At 28.1% G+C, this 18,444-nt stretch overlaps 4 protein-coding genes across 4 annotated transcripts; 2 read left to right on the plus strand and 2 right to left on the minus strand.

Moving 5' to 3' along the window:
• Positions 1–233: 233 nt before the first annotated feature.
• On the minus strand, positions 234–3,823 carry LOC119670441 (heparan-alpha-glucosaminide N-acetyltransferase-like). Its single transcript, XM_038080702.1, has 11 exons — positions 3,726–3,823; positions 3,409–3,558; positions 3,196–3,350; positions 3,013–3,134; positions 1,800–1,983; positions 1,529–1,733; positions 1,293–1,460; positions 1,074–1,195; positions 831–1,000; positions 589–775; positions 234–528 (listed from the first exon to the last, which is right to left on the minus strand). The coding sequence occupies exons 2-11, from the start codon at positions 3,550–3,552 to the stop codon at positions 234–236; spliced, it is 1,752 nt and encodes a 583-aa protein (XP_037936630.1). The 5' UTR covers positions 3,553–3,558; positions 3,726–3,823.
• A 3,135-nt stretch (positions 3,824–6,958) lies between these two features.
• Positions 6,959–7,942, minus strand: LOC119670449 (synaptobrevin homolog YKT6). Its single transcript, XM_038080715.1, has 2 exons — positions 7,630–7,942; positions 6,959–7,573 (listed from the first exon to the last, which is right to left on the minus strand). The coding sequence occupies exons 1-2, from the start codon at positions 7,752–7,754 to the stop codon at positions 7,099–7,101; spliced, it is 600 nt and encodes a 199-aa protein (XP_037936643.1). The 5' UTR covers positions 7,755–7,942; the 3' UTR covers positions 6,959–7,098.
• Positions 7,943–10,064: 2,122 nt separating this feature from the next.
• Positions 10,065–11,668, plus strand: LOC119670457. Its single transcript, XM_038080727.1, has 4 exons — positions 10,065–10,140; positions 10,206–10,258; positions 10,329–10,734; positions 10,989–11,668. The coding sequence occupies exons 1-4, from the start codon at positions 10,107–10,109 to the stop codon at positions 11,654–11,656; spliced, it is 1,161 nt and encodes a 386-aa protein (XP_037936655.1). The 5' UTR covers positions 10,065–10,106; the 3' UTR covers positions 11,657–11,668.
• Positions 11,669–13,901: 2,233 nt separating this feature from the next.
• On the plus strand, positions 13,902–17,752 carry LOC119670156 (putative uncharacterized protein DDB_G0282133). The gene is made up of 4 exons (XM_038080309.1): positions 13,902–14,196; positions 14,427–14,527; positions 14,584–14,992; positions 15,056–17,752. Exons 1-4 carry the CDS (start codon positions 14,169–14,171, stop codon positions 17,683–17,685), a joined length of 3,168 nt encoding a protein of 1,055 aa, XP_037936237.1. The 5' UTR covers positions 13,902–14,168; the 3' UTR covers positions 17,686–17,752.
• The last annotated feature ends 692 nt before the right edge of the window (positions 17,753–18,444 follow it).

Here is an 18,444-nt window from a genome sequence, read left to right on the forward strand (position 1 = left end):
TCATATATTTATTTTTGATATAACGCTTAAAAGTTTAATATAAAAAAAATAACATATAAATTTTATATAAATATTGAAAAGAAGAAAGATAAAAATTTTTGAGATTTTTTTATATATACATAATCAAATAGATTGTGAAAATTTATAGTTAATAACATTTACTTATATATGAATATTTTATATAATACAATATTATATTTAAAAAAAAAAATTATAATAAAACTTATACATATTTACAAACTGTAATAAAACTTTTTATGGTTTAAATATAATGCTATTGCTATCCACAATAAGGTATTCCAAACTGATTCCAACAAGAGAACAAAATGTGTATTCATGGCACCAATACGCCAATGCCAAGGTAACAATTTGTGCATTATCGTATGGCCCACATACATAATAATAGCATTTTTACCTGCTTCAACAAATGGAAAACCAGTCCACCAATGTTTTATATCAATAATGAAATAAAATACGCTCAACATAACAAAAGCAAGTGATGATGTGATGAATACAAAAGACAATGACCTGAAAGTAAGCATATAAAAAATTAAAAAAAAAAAATTTAAAGCCAGCTTAAGTATTTACCATAAATTTTTATTAATTGGTATGAGTCCATCCTCCTTGGTAAAAGCACATAAGGCACCACCTAACAAAGCCAAACATATCGACCAAAGTAACCAACGATTAATACGTGAGTACCAAGCATTATGTACTAATATAATAACGCCTGCTAACACACCAAAAAGTACTTGTACAACCGTTAATAAGCAACCTAAAAAATAGTACTGGTTTTTTGCAATATAAGAAAGTAGATTGAAGGAACTTACCGAATAAACCTTCTGGATCAAATGCCTGTGAATCATAAATATATTTTGCTGTTGGATGTTGGTAAATATGTGAATCACCTAAAATCTGCAAATCTATATAACCTGTAGCCCCACCTATACAAGTGACATAAGCTGCATTGTCATGTTTTCCGCCTGGTCCCAAATATCCTCTGCGTATGGAAATAATAAAGAAAATCAATATGAATTACTTATCTCAAATGGTTATGTTGTATCGTTTATTACCTTGGACAATTTGGTACATAAAGACCAAAAGATATGCCTAAATAGATAACGATCAGAGTTAACATTGTAATAAATTCTCCACGTAGTAAGATCAAATCGTAAAGTGTACGTTTCCAAGGTACCTTAAATTTATTGAAATGTTAATAATAACATCAAATAATTTAAAAATATCATATCATAAAATAGCATAATTTAAATGTAAGTTTATGGAAAACCAACCTGTGGCATAAGTATTTGATCTCTTTTGCAAAAGATCGTATGTACAATTCCACAAACTAAATATGCAATACCAAATCTTTGCAAAACGCCCATTACGCGTAATTTTTCTAAATTTGGTCCATTAATAGAATTTAAACAGAGTCCTATCGCAAATAACTTTAGAGAACGCTATAAAAATAATTAAAACTAATTAACAAATAATCAATATGTTTGCCTCATTATTTATGTTTAAATACCTCAATTATTTTAAGACAAATCTTCAGTTTTGGAACACCTCGACCCATTTGAGATTTCACTGATATTGGTATGCATACACCCATTATCCATAAAAATGAAGGGAATACTACATCAGCTAAATGTAAACCATTCCAAGGAGCATGCTCAATCCACCAATAGTCACCACCACCACTGTTTACAAATATCATGAGGACAATTGCCACGCTGTAGAAAAGAATTTAAATATTATTAACTGATATTTAAGATACATTCGTTATACAAGTAACTCACCCCCTAAATGCATCTAAACTTTGCATACGTCTCCTTTGTGCTGTGACTGCAGCTTCGTCAGATTGTGATTGTGCATTTTCTGCAACCCTAACAGTTTCCTCATAACGATATGAACGCCAAGCACAATTAGCTATCTTGATGACTAGTAGAATTAGGCCAACCAAAACAAAAACAGATAAGAGGGCTATAATAGAAGAATTTAAATTTAATCTTAATCACTTTTATGGTTTATGATGAATGAAACAAATTTATATTTTTAAATAAACGAAACGATAGATGTGAGAGTTTCAATATAAATAATAATGTTAGAAATATTTATAAATGGAATTTTTAATATTATTTGTTATAATGCGACATTTTAATATAATAAAATAGATCCTTTTTATTTATTATGATCATTTTACTATTCAAACAGAAGAAAAATAAAATAAATCCCATTTTATGTTCATGTCTACATTTCTGTAAGCATAGAAAATCTATCTAAACGGTCTCTACAAGAATTTGGAGGAACTCACAGTAATTATTATTAACGAACTGCATAGGTTCTTACACCGCACAGACTGGATCTAATAGTGCTGCCTTGACCGAATAATCAGTTGGTATGGAAGACGTGATAGCAAAACAGTGCAAAAGCTCTGATTGAATTTATAAACTGTCAGCACTTTAATCAACCATCATGATCATTATTGGTTCTAAATAACATTAACAAGAACAACATTTGATTAGTTGGAACTATATAATAAACAACTATATTCTAAAAATTTTTGAAACATATTGCGTTTATATCGTGACTAAATTCCTTAATAAGAATATAGCAATTAATATATATATTAAATCAACCACTAGCCCCAGTGATATATGTAGAAGCAAATGGCATTGGATAGGGCATTTTCTTTTATTGAAAATATTGCATTTCTTTCAGATGGAGCACGACTCTACTCCATAATTGTAAAAGAGAACAATTGATGCTTAATAGCAAAGTGGGTAGCTATTATTAAAGTAATATCAGCCTAGATACACATAACAGAATTGTATAAAAAACTATGATCGTGAGGTTCCAAGAACGGAAGACTTATCGCCAGCTATGACCAAGTGCCGTTCAACACCCCACAAAGACAACACAACACAAACAGGTTCCAGCGGGTCACAACAATTTGGAAACTCTGTACTTTACTAAGACAAACGATACATTTTACAGATTTTGTTTACTTACAAAAGTTCACATTAACTCCTTTCTTATCTGTTTCAAAAGTGTTAGTACCATTGTCATAAAAGGTGAGATTGTACACACCAAATTCTTCCATAATCTTCTGAGTATAAGTAGAAAGCGCTGATCTGCATAACAAAATAAAGTTTTTAAAAAATATTGTACATTAATATTTAGATTTATACAAACTCATTATCAAAAGCATAACGTCCCACGTCCTTTTCAAATAACTTGAAACTGTACGGGTGTGCCGTGTTTATTTTTAAAACATTATTTGCGTTAAGCTCGAAACTTGTTTCATTATAAATATTCGGCTGCAGCGCTTTCTCTTTAGTGTAAGGGCACTGAAATAACAAAAAGTAAATATTAACTGAAATGTTTAAGAAAATATTAAAAACAAACCGTGTAACAAGCATCAGAAAGCGTATATAAATAGGTCACTTTATTATAAAAGGATTTTAAGATAATATAAGCTTCATCCACTTTTAATTGACGCATATCAAGGCCTCGCCAAACTGGCACCGTATATTCCACAAATTCCGACATTTCGAGCTGCACAAATATTTTGAAGTAACTTTTATTATGAATAAATATTAAGAGGTTTTAAATAAAAAAAAATATACTTTTTCTACATATTTTAAATATGCGTAATTTTTAATCTGCACTATTAATAAAAAGTTTAGTTTAGTTTAAAAACATTAAATTGCAAAAATACATACACAAGGTTATTTTTTTTTTTATTATAAATCGAATCGGATTCGTTTTGATATGCAAAACTTAAGTATTAAGCATAAAATGGAAATATTTTAACATTTCAAAAAACTTTCTAAAACAAATATGCAAAAAACAAGAAGCAACAAGCGCGACTTGATGTAAACTTTGTAAGTGCAATTTTTGGAATGTATTAATCGGGGTGAACAGCTGATTCCGCTTGTAATTTGCAACAACAAAATGTAAACAAAACACCATAATCCACTATTTAGTGATGCCAGAGCGTCAGATAGATGTACGATTGGTAAAATACACCAAGTGCAAATGTAATTACTTCACGCATTTTTTATAAAGTTTTTTATACAATTAGTGATTTGACAAAATCACTAAAAACTCCTAAATAGCGTTAATTTTAATGACAAATTTATTTTAAGCTAAAATAATAAAATCTGAGTTTAAAATATACGTTCAAATTCAAAGGATCGCCACTGATACTTTTCGAACTGTGGTACTAGAATCCACACTTGTAGTTGTTTGATTATAGTGGCTAATCGACAGATATCCTTCTCTCTGACTTAATAAGTAATTATGAAATATTTTAAAATAATTGTTCTCGCAATAACTCCTGTAGCTAAACAAGATCCATCCGGTTGAGTTTATGCAATATAACGGATTCATATTTCGGACTACTATATTTTTTTAGCAATAAGCAATGAATCATAATTTCAAACTCTATTATAAATAAGTGGGTAATCCAAAAACGTAGAGAGTTGGTTGTATCATATTAATGTCTTAGAAACACGTTAGGAGTTTAGCCATGGCAATTTATATATATTTGTTCTGAAATATATTAATATATACATAAATATTTATATCGATATTTATAAATATTTATATTGACATTTATAAATAATTATATTCATATAAATACAAATATTTATGTTGATATATATAAATATTTACATTGATATTTATAAATATTTATACATATTTAAATTGATATATATAAATACTGCGTACCCTATACGCTATAAAATAAAGAAAAGCAAACAATAAAGAATATTCTAATAATTATTATTATTAAGACATATTCTTAATTTACAAAATAAATCTCGAATTTAGTCTATCACAAATAATTGGCACAAATTCTTTCCATTCGTACCTGTTTTTAATAGAAAAACGTAACTGGCTAAAAGTTTTCTGTGTTTCATTCAATATTGTCCTAAGCCAAGTATTTTCGAATAATTACGTGAATAAATTAAAACATTATCTATATTATTATGTTGAGAGGCCAATAATCATAGTTTAGAAAATTCAAATTGGTCCAAATTTCTTGCTTCTTATCCCAATAACCTTTTAACATGAAAGAAGCGTTTACTCTTTATTTTGTCTTAATTTTAACAATATGTCATTTATAAGTTACTAGAAAGTGATAACTAAAAATTGTTTCAACATACATGGTAGATAGATTGGAGTGGCGGCCTTGCATCTAAGAAAGCCACTTGTGCTTAAATAATCGCCCATTGTGATACTAAAGGAATAGCTTTGGTTCGTACATAGACTAAAAAATCAGTATTATATTCTAATCTTCATGAAGTTGGTCGAATATATATTTTTTGGTTAGGGATTTATTTTATTTACAAAAGTTTTGACAACATTATAGTTTTTCCCTCGCTTTAGATATCATTGTTTCTACTATATATTATTCTCTTTCTTTTTCTGTATTTTATTAATGTCGCGCGAAACACAAAGGGATTTTCAAAACTCTATAACAGTTAGAATCTATATGACTGATATCGTTCCAAAAAAAATTGTGCGGCGGCAAGTTCGGAGTAGATCGGTCTTCTACACGTTTTTGATGAAACTCTTGAACAATAACTACTTTGAGGCTTTTCTAGAATCTCTGGTATCTCTGGTAACTAAAAATTTTACGTTTGTTTCATAAAGTGCTGTTCCTCGTACATTTGATATTTTACATAATTCTTCATTAAAAATCCACCATCTTCTATATATACGTTAAGTAATTGAGAATAAAATTTGCATACATTCACCTAACTGTTTAGTTAAAAATACTACGTAAAAAATAAATAATTTTCTAACATATATTTTATAATTTTTCACGACATGAATTGTTTTTATTTATTTTATTTGAAAATGCGATTATCTATTACAATACACGTATACTTTCAAAATTATTTTTCCAACAGACATTTAATAGAAATATAATAATAATATTTATTAATATAAAATTTTAAGAAATATATTTATGTTACAAATAAAATTAACTAATACAAACTATTATAAATATTTAAAAACATCCATAATATGAATTCGAAAAAACATTTTAGTTATAATACAATGTGATGGAATTTATTATATATCAAAACGTTTCACAATACATTTATATAGTTTACTAACAATTATTATAAAAAAAATGGCGTATAATTTTTTTACTTTATAACAATAGCACAGTAGCAACTTACACATTTTTATCATTTTTAATTTAATGTATAATCTTTATTTTATATTATGTAAATTTTCTAAAAGAAATTAAATCAGCAAAAATTTTGAATGTATGTATATATATTGCATATATAATTAGCTTTCAAGTTGGTAAAATAAATTCGTACGATATTTTGTAATCCAAAATAACTAAAAATATTTTAATAATTACTTTTAGATGGAGCGCAACTTGCGCATTTTACATTATACATTTTACATATATATGAGAATTATACACAAATGCAAATATTGTATATCTAATTTTTATAAGCGTTAATATAATAACAAACATTTTTAATAAACTAAAACAAGCTTAGCAGTTTAAAATTGTATGCATTTACTTAATTTGTTCTCATCTGATCATTTATGCTAACGTTTAAAGCACCGTGCCCACAATTTTCATTTGCTTATAATGATTTTTCATAATTTTATTGTTTTTCACTATATGTTGTTATAAATATTTGAAATTATAAGTTTTGAAATTATAAATAAATTTTCAACTAAAAGTTTATTTGAGAATTATTATATATAATATTATTAAATAATTCATATTGTTATTAATCTAAAAGTGATACATTTTATGTGCCATTATTTTTCCAAATATGCGGATTCCATTAATAGTCTTTTATATATGTGATAACGTACTTTTTTTTGGTAGTAGAGAAATTATTTGAAATATTTTTTTACAATATTCTAGTATTTCTTTAAATAAAATTTATAAAATAATAAAAAAAATTTATTTCAAATAACCTTGCTTAACAGCAATAGTACTTCATTACTTTAATTAGTATTTATCGAATATAATTATCTAACTTAAGTAATAGATTTCCAAAAAAAAAAATTACTTTCTTAAACGCAATACGTATTTAAATAAACATTTTAACTAAAACTGCAACATGAATTTGTCTTTTTCGCTGTTTTATAAAATGCCTTACTCTGTAGTGATAAGTTTTCAGATTTAACAACCATGTCATCTAGTTTTTCACCACGTTCCAAAACAGCCTGAATTGTGTTTTTAAGTATGATCGTAGTCTCGTCTAAATCATTTTGAATTTTAGTTAATCCATCTGCTTCTTTCGGATCCTGATATTTAGCCAAATATGTTGGCAATATACCGAAATCAATTGTAGAGTCTGTAGCAGTCTCCCAGTTTTCTAATGGCACTTTTGCAGCAAATTCATCTAATATTTTAGTAATGAGTGTGTGTGCAACACGTTGTGGATATTCATGATCAGCTATTAATACACCAGCTAAATTGTCGGAACGTACATAAACATGACACATATAGGCTTCTTGTTTCACTGATTGGCGCATAGCTGGTTGTGTACGTTCCACAATCGTTTTTGACGCAAACCTGTGCAAAAATTCTTATGATTATTTTATGTTGAACACATATGACTATAAACTTACGTCATAAATTCTTGTACTGTACCACGTTGAAAAAATGAAAATGACTGCAAATCAAAGGCTGATTTGAGGAGACGGGCTTCCGATGAACTCTTGTAAAAAACACTTAACGAGAAAAGTTTCACCATTGTTGCTCCAAGTCTTTTTCTTTGGTGGGTTTATTTAATTGTTTATACTTGATATAAAACACAATTGTTTACTATGGATACACTTTAAAACAATTGAAATATATATATATAGATTTTATTTTAACATAAAAAATCTATTCACTTTTCTTTAACAAAAAATATGTTTGACTAACAACTTGATTTTAGCTATAATGACAAATGCATTAGTGATGTAAAAATGTGTACATTTCTTTACGATTACTTTGTAGTTGCTGTGAACAAGTAACCGTTTTTCTCAAAATATATGTGCTTTTATAAAATACCTTATTGCATTTAAAATAAAAATGTAAAAATATTTTTATAAAAATAATTGATTTTTAAAAATGAATTCGTTGTCGAATTAATGTTGGATTAGTTGTGGTGAATTAGTTGTGTTGGAAGAAATCAGCTGATAGGCTCTACCTTACGTATACGTAATAACCAATTGAATTTTGACTGAATGCGTCATGTGTAGCAAGCATCAAAAATTAAATTAATGTATCAAAATTAATTCTCAAACATTACTCAAGTTTGACATAGGCCAGTTGGATTGAATTTGTGTGTTTTGTGTTTTTATGTTGTTTGTGTTCTGTGCACACTGAAAAAACTCTTTTTAATCACTTTTTCTGCGTTGTGGTATTTTATGTTTCTTCGTTAAAGGCTTAATTGTACGTCTAGAAGTAGTGAAAGTAGAAAAGGTAAACAACAGAATGCAGTAACAGTATATAGGGATGAGAGAGTGCACATAATAACAAAACAACATAGGTTAAAATCAATCACTAATCAACTCACAACGTTTCTCAATGTTTGAATCAGCTGATAGAAAGTTTTTTTACATTAAAAAATATCGTATTTGAACGTAATTTACAATATTTGAACATTGTTAAACATTTTTTTTATATACATTCTTTGTATATCACTTTTTCAGACAAAAAAAATTGTTAGTATTAGGGGAATGGGTCAGCTGTTTCCATAAGGTACAACTAATTCAGCTTTTAAAGCATAAAAACAATATTAAAAACTATTATTATTGTACTTTATAAAATGAACGTTATAATAGATTTAGATTAGATAGTTTGAATTATCGTACTTAAATCGTTTTCGAGTTCATAAGCATGTAGGTATAAATTTAGTTTGCCTTAAGCATGATATAGACGATGAAATTTGTTTGCAAACCAAATTTGCAAACCGAATATGCGCTTTGCTATACACTTTGAAACAAGGTTGGTAAACTTTATTTTTATTTATTTTCTACAGCGTTCATATCAACAGCGGAGTAAGTACAGAGTGCAAAACAATAATTGAAACTGAAGAAATTGAGGTGATGATCATAGCAACCTGTTATTTATTTCATTTTTTAAACTAAAATTATTTTTGTTTCAATTTTTTAATATGTTACATTTTAAAATTTTTATTCATATAATAATTGTTTAAATATTAAAGCTTACTATAAAAATGTTTTTAGCACAAAATAATTTTTAAAATATATAAACTTCTTCAATAATTGTCTAATGTCTAGCAATTTTTTAATTATTTTTCATTTATTTTTCTTTTTACTAAGAATTAATAATTTTTTTCTGTAATCTTTGCTTGTCCGACGCTCACCAAAATTCTTAAATTATGAGAAGTTTGCAAACTTCGATATACACAAGTAAACATGTTTGCAAACTTAACAAATAATTGAAAAATTTTAATTTCACTGCAAACTAGTTTGCAAACCAAATTTTGGTTTGCAAACTTGAGTATAGACGATGCAATTTGATAGCCAGCAAACCTTGTTTGCAAACAAATTTCATCGTCTATATCATGCTTTATAGCCTATTTAAGTAGCACCATTAATTGCAATTAAAGGCAATTATTCCAATAAATGATATTCCAATTGCATTAAATGTCATGCAATTGTTTTTTAGACTTGGACGCAATAAAATCACCTTTTAAGATTTAGATTTAATAAAAATCTAAATATTACGTTTAAAAAAGAGTCGATGATATATTTAAATAAATTTATAAATGTATTCAAAGAAATTTCAAAAATAATAAAAAAAGACACATTCCAAATGCAACTCTGAAAAAGTTATCACATCTTCCGGAAGTTTTGAAAATTATAAATTAAAGGCAAGTAACCATTTATTTTTCAAAATATTTAGTTGAATAAATGATATTTGACTTATCAAAAGAACTGTGTCAGTGTGTTACTGCCAACTAAAGTTAAGTATTTAAAACTATTTTAAAACTATTAATTTATTATTATATTAATTTATTTAAGATAAGAAAATAATTTTGTTTTAATTACTTGATATTTAGATAAAAATATCTGCAACTATTCTACAAAAAATGGCGGATTTCATAAATTCAGGATTGAAAGTTGGTAAGACAATTTTTTTTAGAGGCTAAGAATCTTATTTAATTTTAAATAAACTTAAAAAATAAAAGGTGAAACACGCTCAACTGATTCAACATCAGTGCGTCAAGAATCAATGCCTCTTGTAAGATCCCTATTTTGTACCTTAATTAATTTTATTTTAATTTTTGTTAAAATTTTTCATATAACTGAAGCATGAGAAAGCCAAACTTAATGACATTGTTTTCTCCCAATGTTATGACTTTACCTATTATAGTAATTACATAAAAAAGTTGGAGGAAAAACGGTTGGAATTAAATGTTAATCTATCAAAACTTCGCGCAGCTGGTATTGATTCAACTAATATGGACTACGTAATTTTAAATGATCGTGAACGCAATTTACATAATGAACAACTTGCTTGTAAAAAGTTGATGGACAATCTTGGTTTTGCAACTCTTGCTTACAACATTGGTGGTTTAGAATCCGTTGCTATCATAGCACGGGCTGCTGCTACAAATGGCGCTTCTGTTCGTAATCAGAAATCAGGTATAGAAGCAGATGACCCTGACATTTTTAACTTGAACGCTGGAACAAACAATGAAAGTCAAGATAAGCTAGGTAGAACAGAGATCTATAGTTTAAACTTCATCAATCTAGATATTATTATGTTAGGAATCCTTATATGTGAAAAGTATATCTTCTATGTTACATAGTTTTTATATGTTACATCCGTATTTTTTATATGGTTATATGAAAAATAATAAGTTTTTATAAATAAAGTCGATTTTGTTTTTTAAAAAACAAAACTGACTTTAAAATATTTTCGACGTAACCACTCAAAAACTTTAAAACAAAATTACATGTTTTTATAGATGAAAATGATTATCAGGAGTCGGATGAAGAAACCGGTATTAATCAAGAAAATAACATTGTGACATGTGATATTTCACCTACCATCAAACAAAATGAATGTGTTGCAAATACCAGAAGTGTTGATTCTATCCCGTTACCTGAAGTGCAAACTGTAACTGCAAATACAAGTGTAACTGAAGTACCTGTAATTCATACCAATGATCTAAATCATGTTCCAAGCTTCAACGCTAATCCTGAGCCGGCACCGCAAGCTTATCGTCCACAAAATTCTTTCATTAACAATCAAACTAATGGTTCATTCAATATGTCATTTCAAGCCACTAGTGTAGTCGATTCGCATTTAGCTTGTAACTTTTATCCGATCTATAACATGCTTCCAAATTATGGGCCAATACTCGTGGGCTACCAGATTGTTAATGTTGCAAACTATCAAAGTGCAGCTGTTTACCACAACTATAATCTTGGCTACGGTTCGAGTATGATTCCTCCTGTACGGCGCAGTACTGTGCAAAGTAATTACAATTTCAATCCATATATGGGAGGATATGCTGTTAATCATCAACAATCGGTTTATCAATGCTATGTACACGTTTCTTCAATGACAGGTGTTCAATATGACTATTCTACCTTTAGTCAACAAACCCTTTTTGAATGGAACCAAATTTAAATCGGTGCTTAACAAGTTATTTTTTACAATTATACTATTGTTTTTTAGTATATTAAATTTCATTCTTCGTTAAAATTAAAGCTTTAAATAAATTCGTTAATTTTAATTTATTAAAATTAATTTAAAATTAATTATTTGTATTTCTTTCACATCTCTCGGCCTGTCAGGTCTGGATTAACTGTAACTTAGTATCATTTTTTCTTTTACACGTTATAGCAGATTTCATAATAAGATGATCATCTGTGTGGTTGAATAATTCAACGCTATTTGAAGCAATAATAGATCTGTTTACTTCACCGATGAGCATTATATATATACTTCATACTTTTCATCTCCATAAAAAACTAATTGTGATTTTACAATTGTTTCTTTTAAAGCGGGTCTACTCATTTAGTTTACATTACATGCGCTGTCTAAATGCTGTTTTCCATCACTAATATAAATTTCATCTTTATTGTTTAATAAAAGTTTCTTAATAACAAACAACCTTACTTTGTACAATTACTTATCAAAAATATTTAAAAAAAAAATTATGGTAAAACCTTGTAAGAAAAAAATATCTCTGCTTTCTTAAAAGGGCAGAGATATAATTAAATATATCATATTTATAATTATATATGTTATATATAATTATGAATATATATATTTTATATGTTAGCATGTTTTTCGTTATTTGTTCTAAATAAATTTAAATGAATATTCACAAATTCATTGTACGTTGGATAAACCAGGCAGTGCAATAAATGTCATATTAATGACATTTTTTTACTATTAGTAAAAATGTAAGCATGATACACAATAAGTCTGTTCCATGAGCTACTCGAAGTAACTTTGAGTAACACTGTGTATACACAAGTACGTTCCTACAAAAAACGTTCGTGTATTTTCGTGTAAATTTTACTTGTGTTTTACTTGAGTTATACTACAGACCTAATACGATGATAAATTAAGTCTGTTCTCATACATATTTGTAGTAAAATTTAAATAAAAGAATATTGTAAATTTCAAGTAAATCATTACTTGAATTTTACTATTCGTGTTCCCGTACTCAAAATTAAGTAAGGTGTGAAAGTTTGTGATAGCGTGTTGCTATTTCGTACTGTACAAAACTTATTTGAATTCTATTTGAAAAATATCAACGAGTAAAATTCAAGTGAAGACTATTTATTTTTAATTGATTATGGTGCAAACAAAATAAATAAAGTGTAAATTTTTTATGTGATAATGACCCAACAAAAAAAAAAGAATATGTATAAATAATGACACTGCAAAAAATTAATAAAAAGTCTACATTAAATTTCATTCATTTCTTAAATCCAAAAATAACCGGCAGTAAGATTAAAAAACAATTTATTAAATTTCACTGGAAAGCGTTCTTAACTTTTGCTTGAAAAGCACCACATTAACAAGCCAATTTGCTAAACTTCGTAGCCATTTTATATTAAAATACATCTCATGACCACATTACATTATAATTAATTTAGCTTCAGAGGAAACGTCTCATATGGAGGTTTTTTTGCTATAGTTGGGATCATTTAGAAGTGGTGCAATAAGCTGTAATCCACTATTTTTACTTTAATAGCAATTTACTCAGTATATGCATTTTAAACACGGCTGGTTTATATTGGGTATTAATTATGTTGTAGACATTTCTTACTTAATAACATCCATCGGTTTATTAATTTGAATAATTTGTACATTCAGAATTCCTTAAAGTTAATTTTAATGACTTCAAGTCTTATAGTGTGGCTTTCGATGCTTTTCTTCTAGCGCAAAAAAGAGAATAATCACTGATTGCACTTATTTTTTTCATATGGGAATTCAATAATTCACCATATGTAAAGTATGTAATTGTAATTAGAACGTGTGCGAGTTAGGCTAAGTTGATGCTAAACCAAATGGGAGATTTTTTGGGATTTTTTGCACTGCACACATTTAGTCATTTATCAACACGTATCGACACATCACTACATTATCGGCACAACTTCGAATTTTATAATTAATTTTCAAACATTTAAAGTCGATTAAAGTCAAAGCTTAACTCTTAAGACTGACTTGTCATGTTTAAGTCAACAACTTTGCTGACTTATGTTACGACTCTAGAATTGGTCCTTAAACTTTACTATAAAAAATAGCAACTTACGTGTTGCTTCTATAGAAGAAGCATCAAATGCAACTCTGCACTTTTTGAAATTTTATTGTTAAAATGCCGGAAAATTTGACTGTACAAATGAATAAGAAAGTGAAAGCGACATAATATACCTCACACTTACTTTGCATCGGCTATTCATAGCCGATGTGTATCTGAAATAAGTATAGTAGTTTCTTAAACGTTTGTTGGAATTTATTTGTTTAAAATTTAAATCATTTAATGTTTAAGTGTCTCACGAAATTACATATCATGTTATTATGATATCACATATCAGAGACAGGTGCAGTAGAGTGCTGGACGTTTGTTGGAATTTATCTGTTCTAGGTCTAAATCGTTTAACGATTTAGCTTCTTACTAAATATGGCAGAAGAGCAAAATTGGAATTTAGGTGAGACTAAATTAACTATATAAATTATTATGAAAACATTATACAGTACTCCCCCTCGCGTTTTCATATTATGCGATTTCAATCCTCCGTATAACACGTGCATTCTCCCATATAACGTAGGGATTTGTATAATTCATTCGGAACCAATCTACCGCGTTATAGGGGGATTACTGCATATGCTTATCATTAATTGCATATTTAAATTGTATGAGTTCATTCATTTACACCAGATAATGAATTATTTAAAATGATGTCACATGAAAACAACAATCTCTCAGACTACAAAGTGGTTCATCATAAGAAAATACTTAAAAATTATCAAAAAACCATAGTAAGAGCCCAATGCTAATATTTGCAAGTTTAGTATAATTTTTTTACATTTGATAGGAAAACAAAAAATTGGAGCGCAATGAAGTTATATTTCTACAATGCTATAACTTTATATTTTATAATAATCAAATAAAGAAATTGATGGATAAACTTTTAAGTATAAATTTAGAGCAAGATAAATTGCGAGCAAACGGTGGGAGTTCTAGTGATGTAAAGTACACGACATTGGAAAATGTCAAAGTCCACATAAATGTTGATCTCTACTTTTATCGGAAGTTATTACAAAATTTTGGTTTTGCAACTTTTGCAAATAAAATTGGTGGTCTCGATGCAGTTGGTCTTATAGCTCGAAGTGCCGCAACGAACGGTTATACTTTTGGCAATCAAAATTTTACTTTAGACCCAACCTTATATGCAACTCTTAAGATACATGCTGTAACAGATAATGAAACTCAGAACATAAAAGGTAAAATATTAGCTTTCTAACTTTAAATTTAATACTCTCCACATAAATTGTATACATAAACAGATGGAGAAACTGCAACCGATACGAAAAAGAACGCATACATTTATGAACGTTCTTTCGGTGGTAGTACAAGATTACCAGAAATTGTTCTATTTACAAGTGATCAAAACTTTGGTGGGAACGGTGTTCCAAGGGATGTTCATAACTTGACTAAAGAATTCTCTACAGGCAGCAGTAACAATATGTATACGTATGGTGGACATGCTGTTATGGAAAATGTCGCTGGAAGAGCAAATATTCCATTTGCTACATTTAAACAAGGCCAAAACTGTGGATTAAATACCGTTAAAATAAATAATTTTGATACATCTGCTTCATCAGCAAGCATAGCAAAAAAAGAATATATCTTTGATAATCCTGTCAAAATACCTAGAAGTATTAATAATTCAAAATTTATTCCTAACGGTGTAAACAGCAGACGCAATTTACGATTTTCCGATAATTCTAAAAATTCATCTGAAAATATTTTTGATCATTTAAATAATATTGCAAATAGTTTTGTTACACCTAAGAATTCCACAAGCAAAATAAGCAGCATTAATGTCTCCAATAACTCTATGAACTTACCTCCCAAAATTTCTGATTCGAATAATTTTCCTCTTTCTACTTTTGGCACTCCTCCTTCTCTTTCTTCCTCTGATAATTCTATTAATATATATAAAACTTATTTGAACAATTTAAATGATATTACGAATAGTCTTACTAATGCTGAAGCTTCTAAAAACAGTACGTGCGATATGTATCCTTTTGATAATTCCATTAATCAAACTTTACGTATATCTAACAATACTGCAAATAGTGTTGTCCCTTTTGGTCTTGATTTTCTTTCAGTTGCTCCCTCTCTTCCTACTTCTTATTCACCTACTACAGGCAGCACAAGAGATAGATTTGTTTATGATAGTTCTATCGTTAGAACTCAACGTATTTTGTTTGATTTAAATAAGATTGCAAATAGATATATTACGACGCCTCCTTCTACTATTGGCTTAAGCAATATACATGATACTTCTACAAATGCACCAAAAACTATTTTTAGTGCAAATAATCTTTCGAACACTTCTGTTTCTTTTGCTGTTCCCTCTCTTCCTTCTATCAGTTCTATACCACTTTCTTCTTTTTCTGCATCTTCTCATTCTCCTGCTCCTGCTATTTCTGCAAGCCACTCAAACAACATGCATGTACAGGATAGTTCTCTCCATGTTCCTCCAAGTTCCTCTAATTCAAATAAAGTTTCAAACACTTTTACCTCCTCTGCTTCTTCACTTTGTGTCACCTCTTCATCTCCTTCTGCTTCTTCTTCCCATGTTTTTTCTGTAAGCGGCTCAAGTAACGTGTATGTTGCTGATAGTCGAATCAATGATTCTCAAAGTATTTTGAATTCAAATAATGCTTCAAACAATGTCATTTCAAGCCACTCAAACGAAATGTTTGTAATTGACAATGCTATCAGTAATTATCATCAAAGTTTTTTGAATACAAATAAAGTTTCGAATAATGTCACTGCTCGGGCTTCTTTTTCTCCTTATGTCTCTTTTGGAAGTGATTTAAATGAAATGCCTGTAACTGATAATCTTATCAATGAGTCTCAAAGTATTTTGAACTCAAATAATAATTCGGAAAATTTCATTCCTTCTAATACTCCTTATTCTTCTGGTACTTCTATCTCTGCGCCTGCTCCTTCTACAAGCTGCTCAAGCAATAACAGTCTTGTCAATGTATCTCAAAGTAATTGTTCTTCAAATAATTTAAACAATATTACTTCTGCTCATTCTACTTCTATACTGCCTTCCCGCTCTACAACAAGTAGAACAAACAAACGGTTCTATAACAGTGCTACAAATGTACCTCAAACTATTTCTAATCATTTAAATAATATTGCAAATAGTTTTATTCCTCCTGCTGTTTATGTCCCTTATTCACGTTCTATTTCTTCGTCAAGCTTTAGGAATAATATGCATTCTTTCAATGTACCACAAGGTATTAACAATAATTTAAATAATATTTCAAACAGATTTGTTCCTCCACTTCATCTTGCAAGAAACAGCAGCTATATGCATTTCTATATTAATTATGCTAATTTTTATCAAAACATATTGAACAATGATATTGCAAATAGACTGGCTGCTTCTGCAAGCGGAAGACGTAATAGACAATTCTGTGATAATTCTATTTATGTAGCTAATAATAACGGAAGCAGATCGTCTTCATCTGCTTCTTCTACACGTAACAGGCACTATACGCGTGCTTATAATAATCGTTCACATGCTAGGAATACTTCAGGAAGATCAAACATTCCATTTAATATTTATCATAATTACGGATATTATGGTCGTACAATACAAATTGGTGTTTATCCATACGTCCGTATTCCTGGGTGTAATACCCCATATTTCATTTATAACAATGACATAACTTACGGTATGAATCGACACTCTTATCAAAGATATAGACAAAATGTTATGCTCGCTTGGACTCAAAGTCACTATAATGCTTCGCAAAATGTGTACGCATATAACATGTCCAATTGGCAAGCAAACTTTTTACAAAGACCTCCAATGACCCCTCAACAATTTGCTTATTATGATTTACACGGTATTAATCCGCAGTTACTATATAATTGGCACTTCGGTTAAATTGGCGCTCAAGAATAACATTTATTATAATTAATATTTTTTTATTTGTCGCGGTATTATTTTAGTTGATGAGTTGATTTATATTAAGAAATTTAACTAGGTTTTAAATTATATTTAAAATTTAATTAAATTAAATTAATTTGATCATTTATAATTCAATTTATAATTTAAATATAATTAAATAGTTTATAATTTAATTTATACTGAATTAATTTTATATAAATTTAATTAATTTATAATTAATTGTTATTTAAATTTCAAATAAATATTTGAAATTAAAGCATAAAATTATAATATTAAATATTTTTTTATTTAGTGTCGCCGATGTTTCAAGATTTTAATGATTTCTTCAACATGGCGGGTTGGTTTAGTAACTGAAAAATATTTAATACTATAACCTTATGTTTTTTTTTTAAGTATTTTGTTCACTAAAAACAAATTCATTAATTCATTAAAATTCATTAATAACATTATTTCAATTATTAAAGCAATGTAATATTTATAAATTTAAACTACATTATTTGTCTCATTGTTAAAATTAAATGTTTGCTGTTATTTTTTATAAATAAATTAATAAGAACATAAAATTTTTTAACATTATTTACTATATATAATATGAACGAATGTTGTCTGTCTGTATGTCTGTACTCGATGGATTCAAAACCCATACATCCAATCATCGTGAAAATTTGGGAAATTATTAGGTATATCCCCGAGAAGGTTTTTGCAAATTTTTATTAAAATCAGAGTTGGGGTTCT

Source organism: Teleopsis dalmanni, chromosome 1 (assembly GCF_002237135.1).
Source record: "Teleopsis dalmanni isolate 2A chromosome 1, ASM223713v2, whole genome shotgun sequence".
NCBI classification, from domain to species: Eukaryota; Metazoa; Arthropoda; class Insecta; order Diptera; family Diopsidae; genus Teleopsis; species Teleopsis dalmanni.

Coding starts and splice junctions, on each gene's coding strand:
- LOC119670457 (XM_038080727.1), top strand. CDS start 10,107: ATGGCGGATTTCATAAATTCAGGATTGAAAGTTG. Junction 10,141..10,205: donor AAATTCAGGATTGAAAGTTG/GTAAGACAATTT, acceptor AAAAAATAAAAG/GTGAAACACGCTCAACTGAT. Junction 10,259..10,328: donor GTCAAGAATCAATGCCTCTT/GTAAGATCCCTA, acceptor ATATAACTGAAG/CATGAGAAAGCCAAACTTAA.
- LOC119670156 (XM_038080309.1), top strand. CDS start 14,169: ATGGCAGAAGAGCAAAATTGGAATTTAG. Junction 14,197..14,426: donor AGAGCAAAATTGGAATTTAG/GTGAGACTAAAT, acceptor CATTTACACCAG/ATAATGAATTATTTAAAATG. Junction 14,993..15,055: donor TGAAACTCAGAACATAAAAG/GTAAAATATTAG, acceptor ATACATAAACAG/ATGGAGAAACTGCAACCGAT.
- LOC119670449 (XM_038080715.1), bottom strand. CDS start 7,754: ATGGTGAAACTTTTCTCGTTAAGTGTTTTTTACAAGAGTTCATCGGAA. Junction 7,574..7,629: donor ACAGTACAAGAATTTATGAC/GTAAGTTTATAG, acceptor ATTTTTGCACAG/GTTTGCGTCAAAAACGATTG.
- LOC119670441 (XM_038080702.1), bottom strand. CDS start 3,552: ATGTCGGAATTTGTGGAATATACGGTGCCAGTTTGGCGAGGCCTTGAT. Junction 1,734..1,799: donor AGTTTAGATGCATTTAGGGG/GTGAGTTACTTG, acceptor TCTTTTCTACAG/CGTGGCAATTGTCCTCATGA. Junction 1,461..1,528: donor TTTGTCTTAAAATAATTGAG/GTATTTAAACAT, acceptor TTATTTTTATAG/CGTTCTCTAAAGTTATTTGC.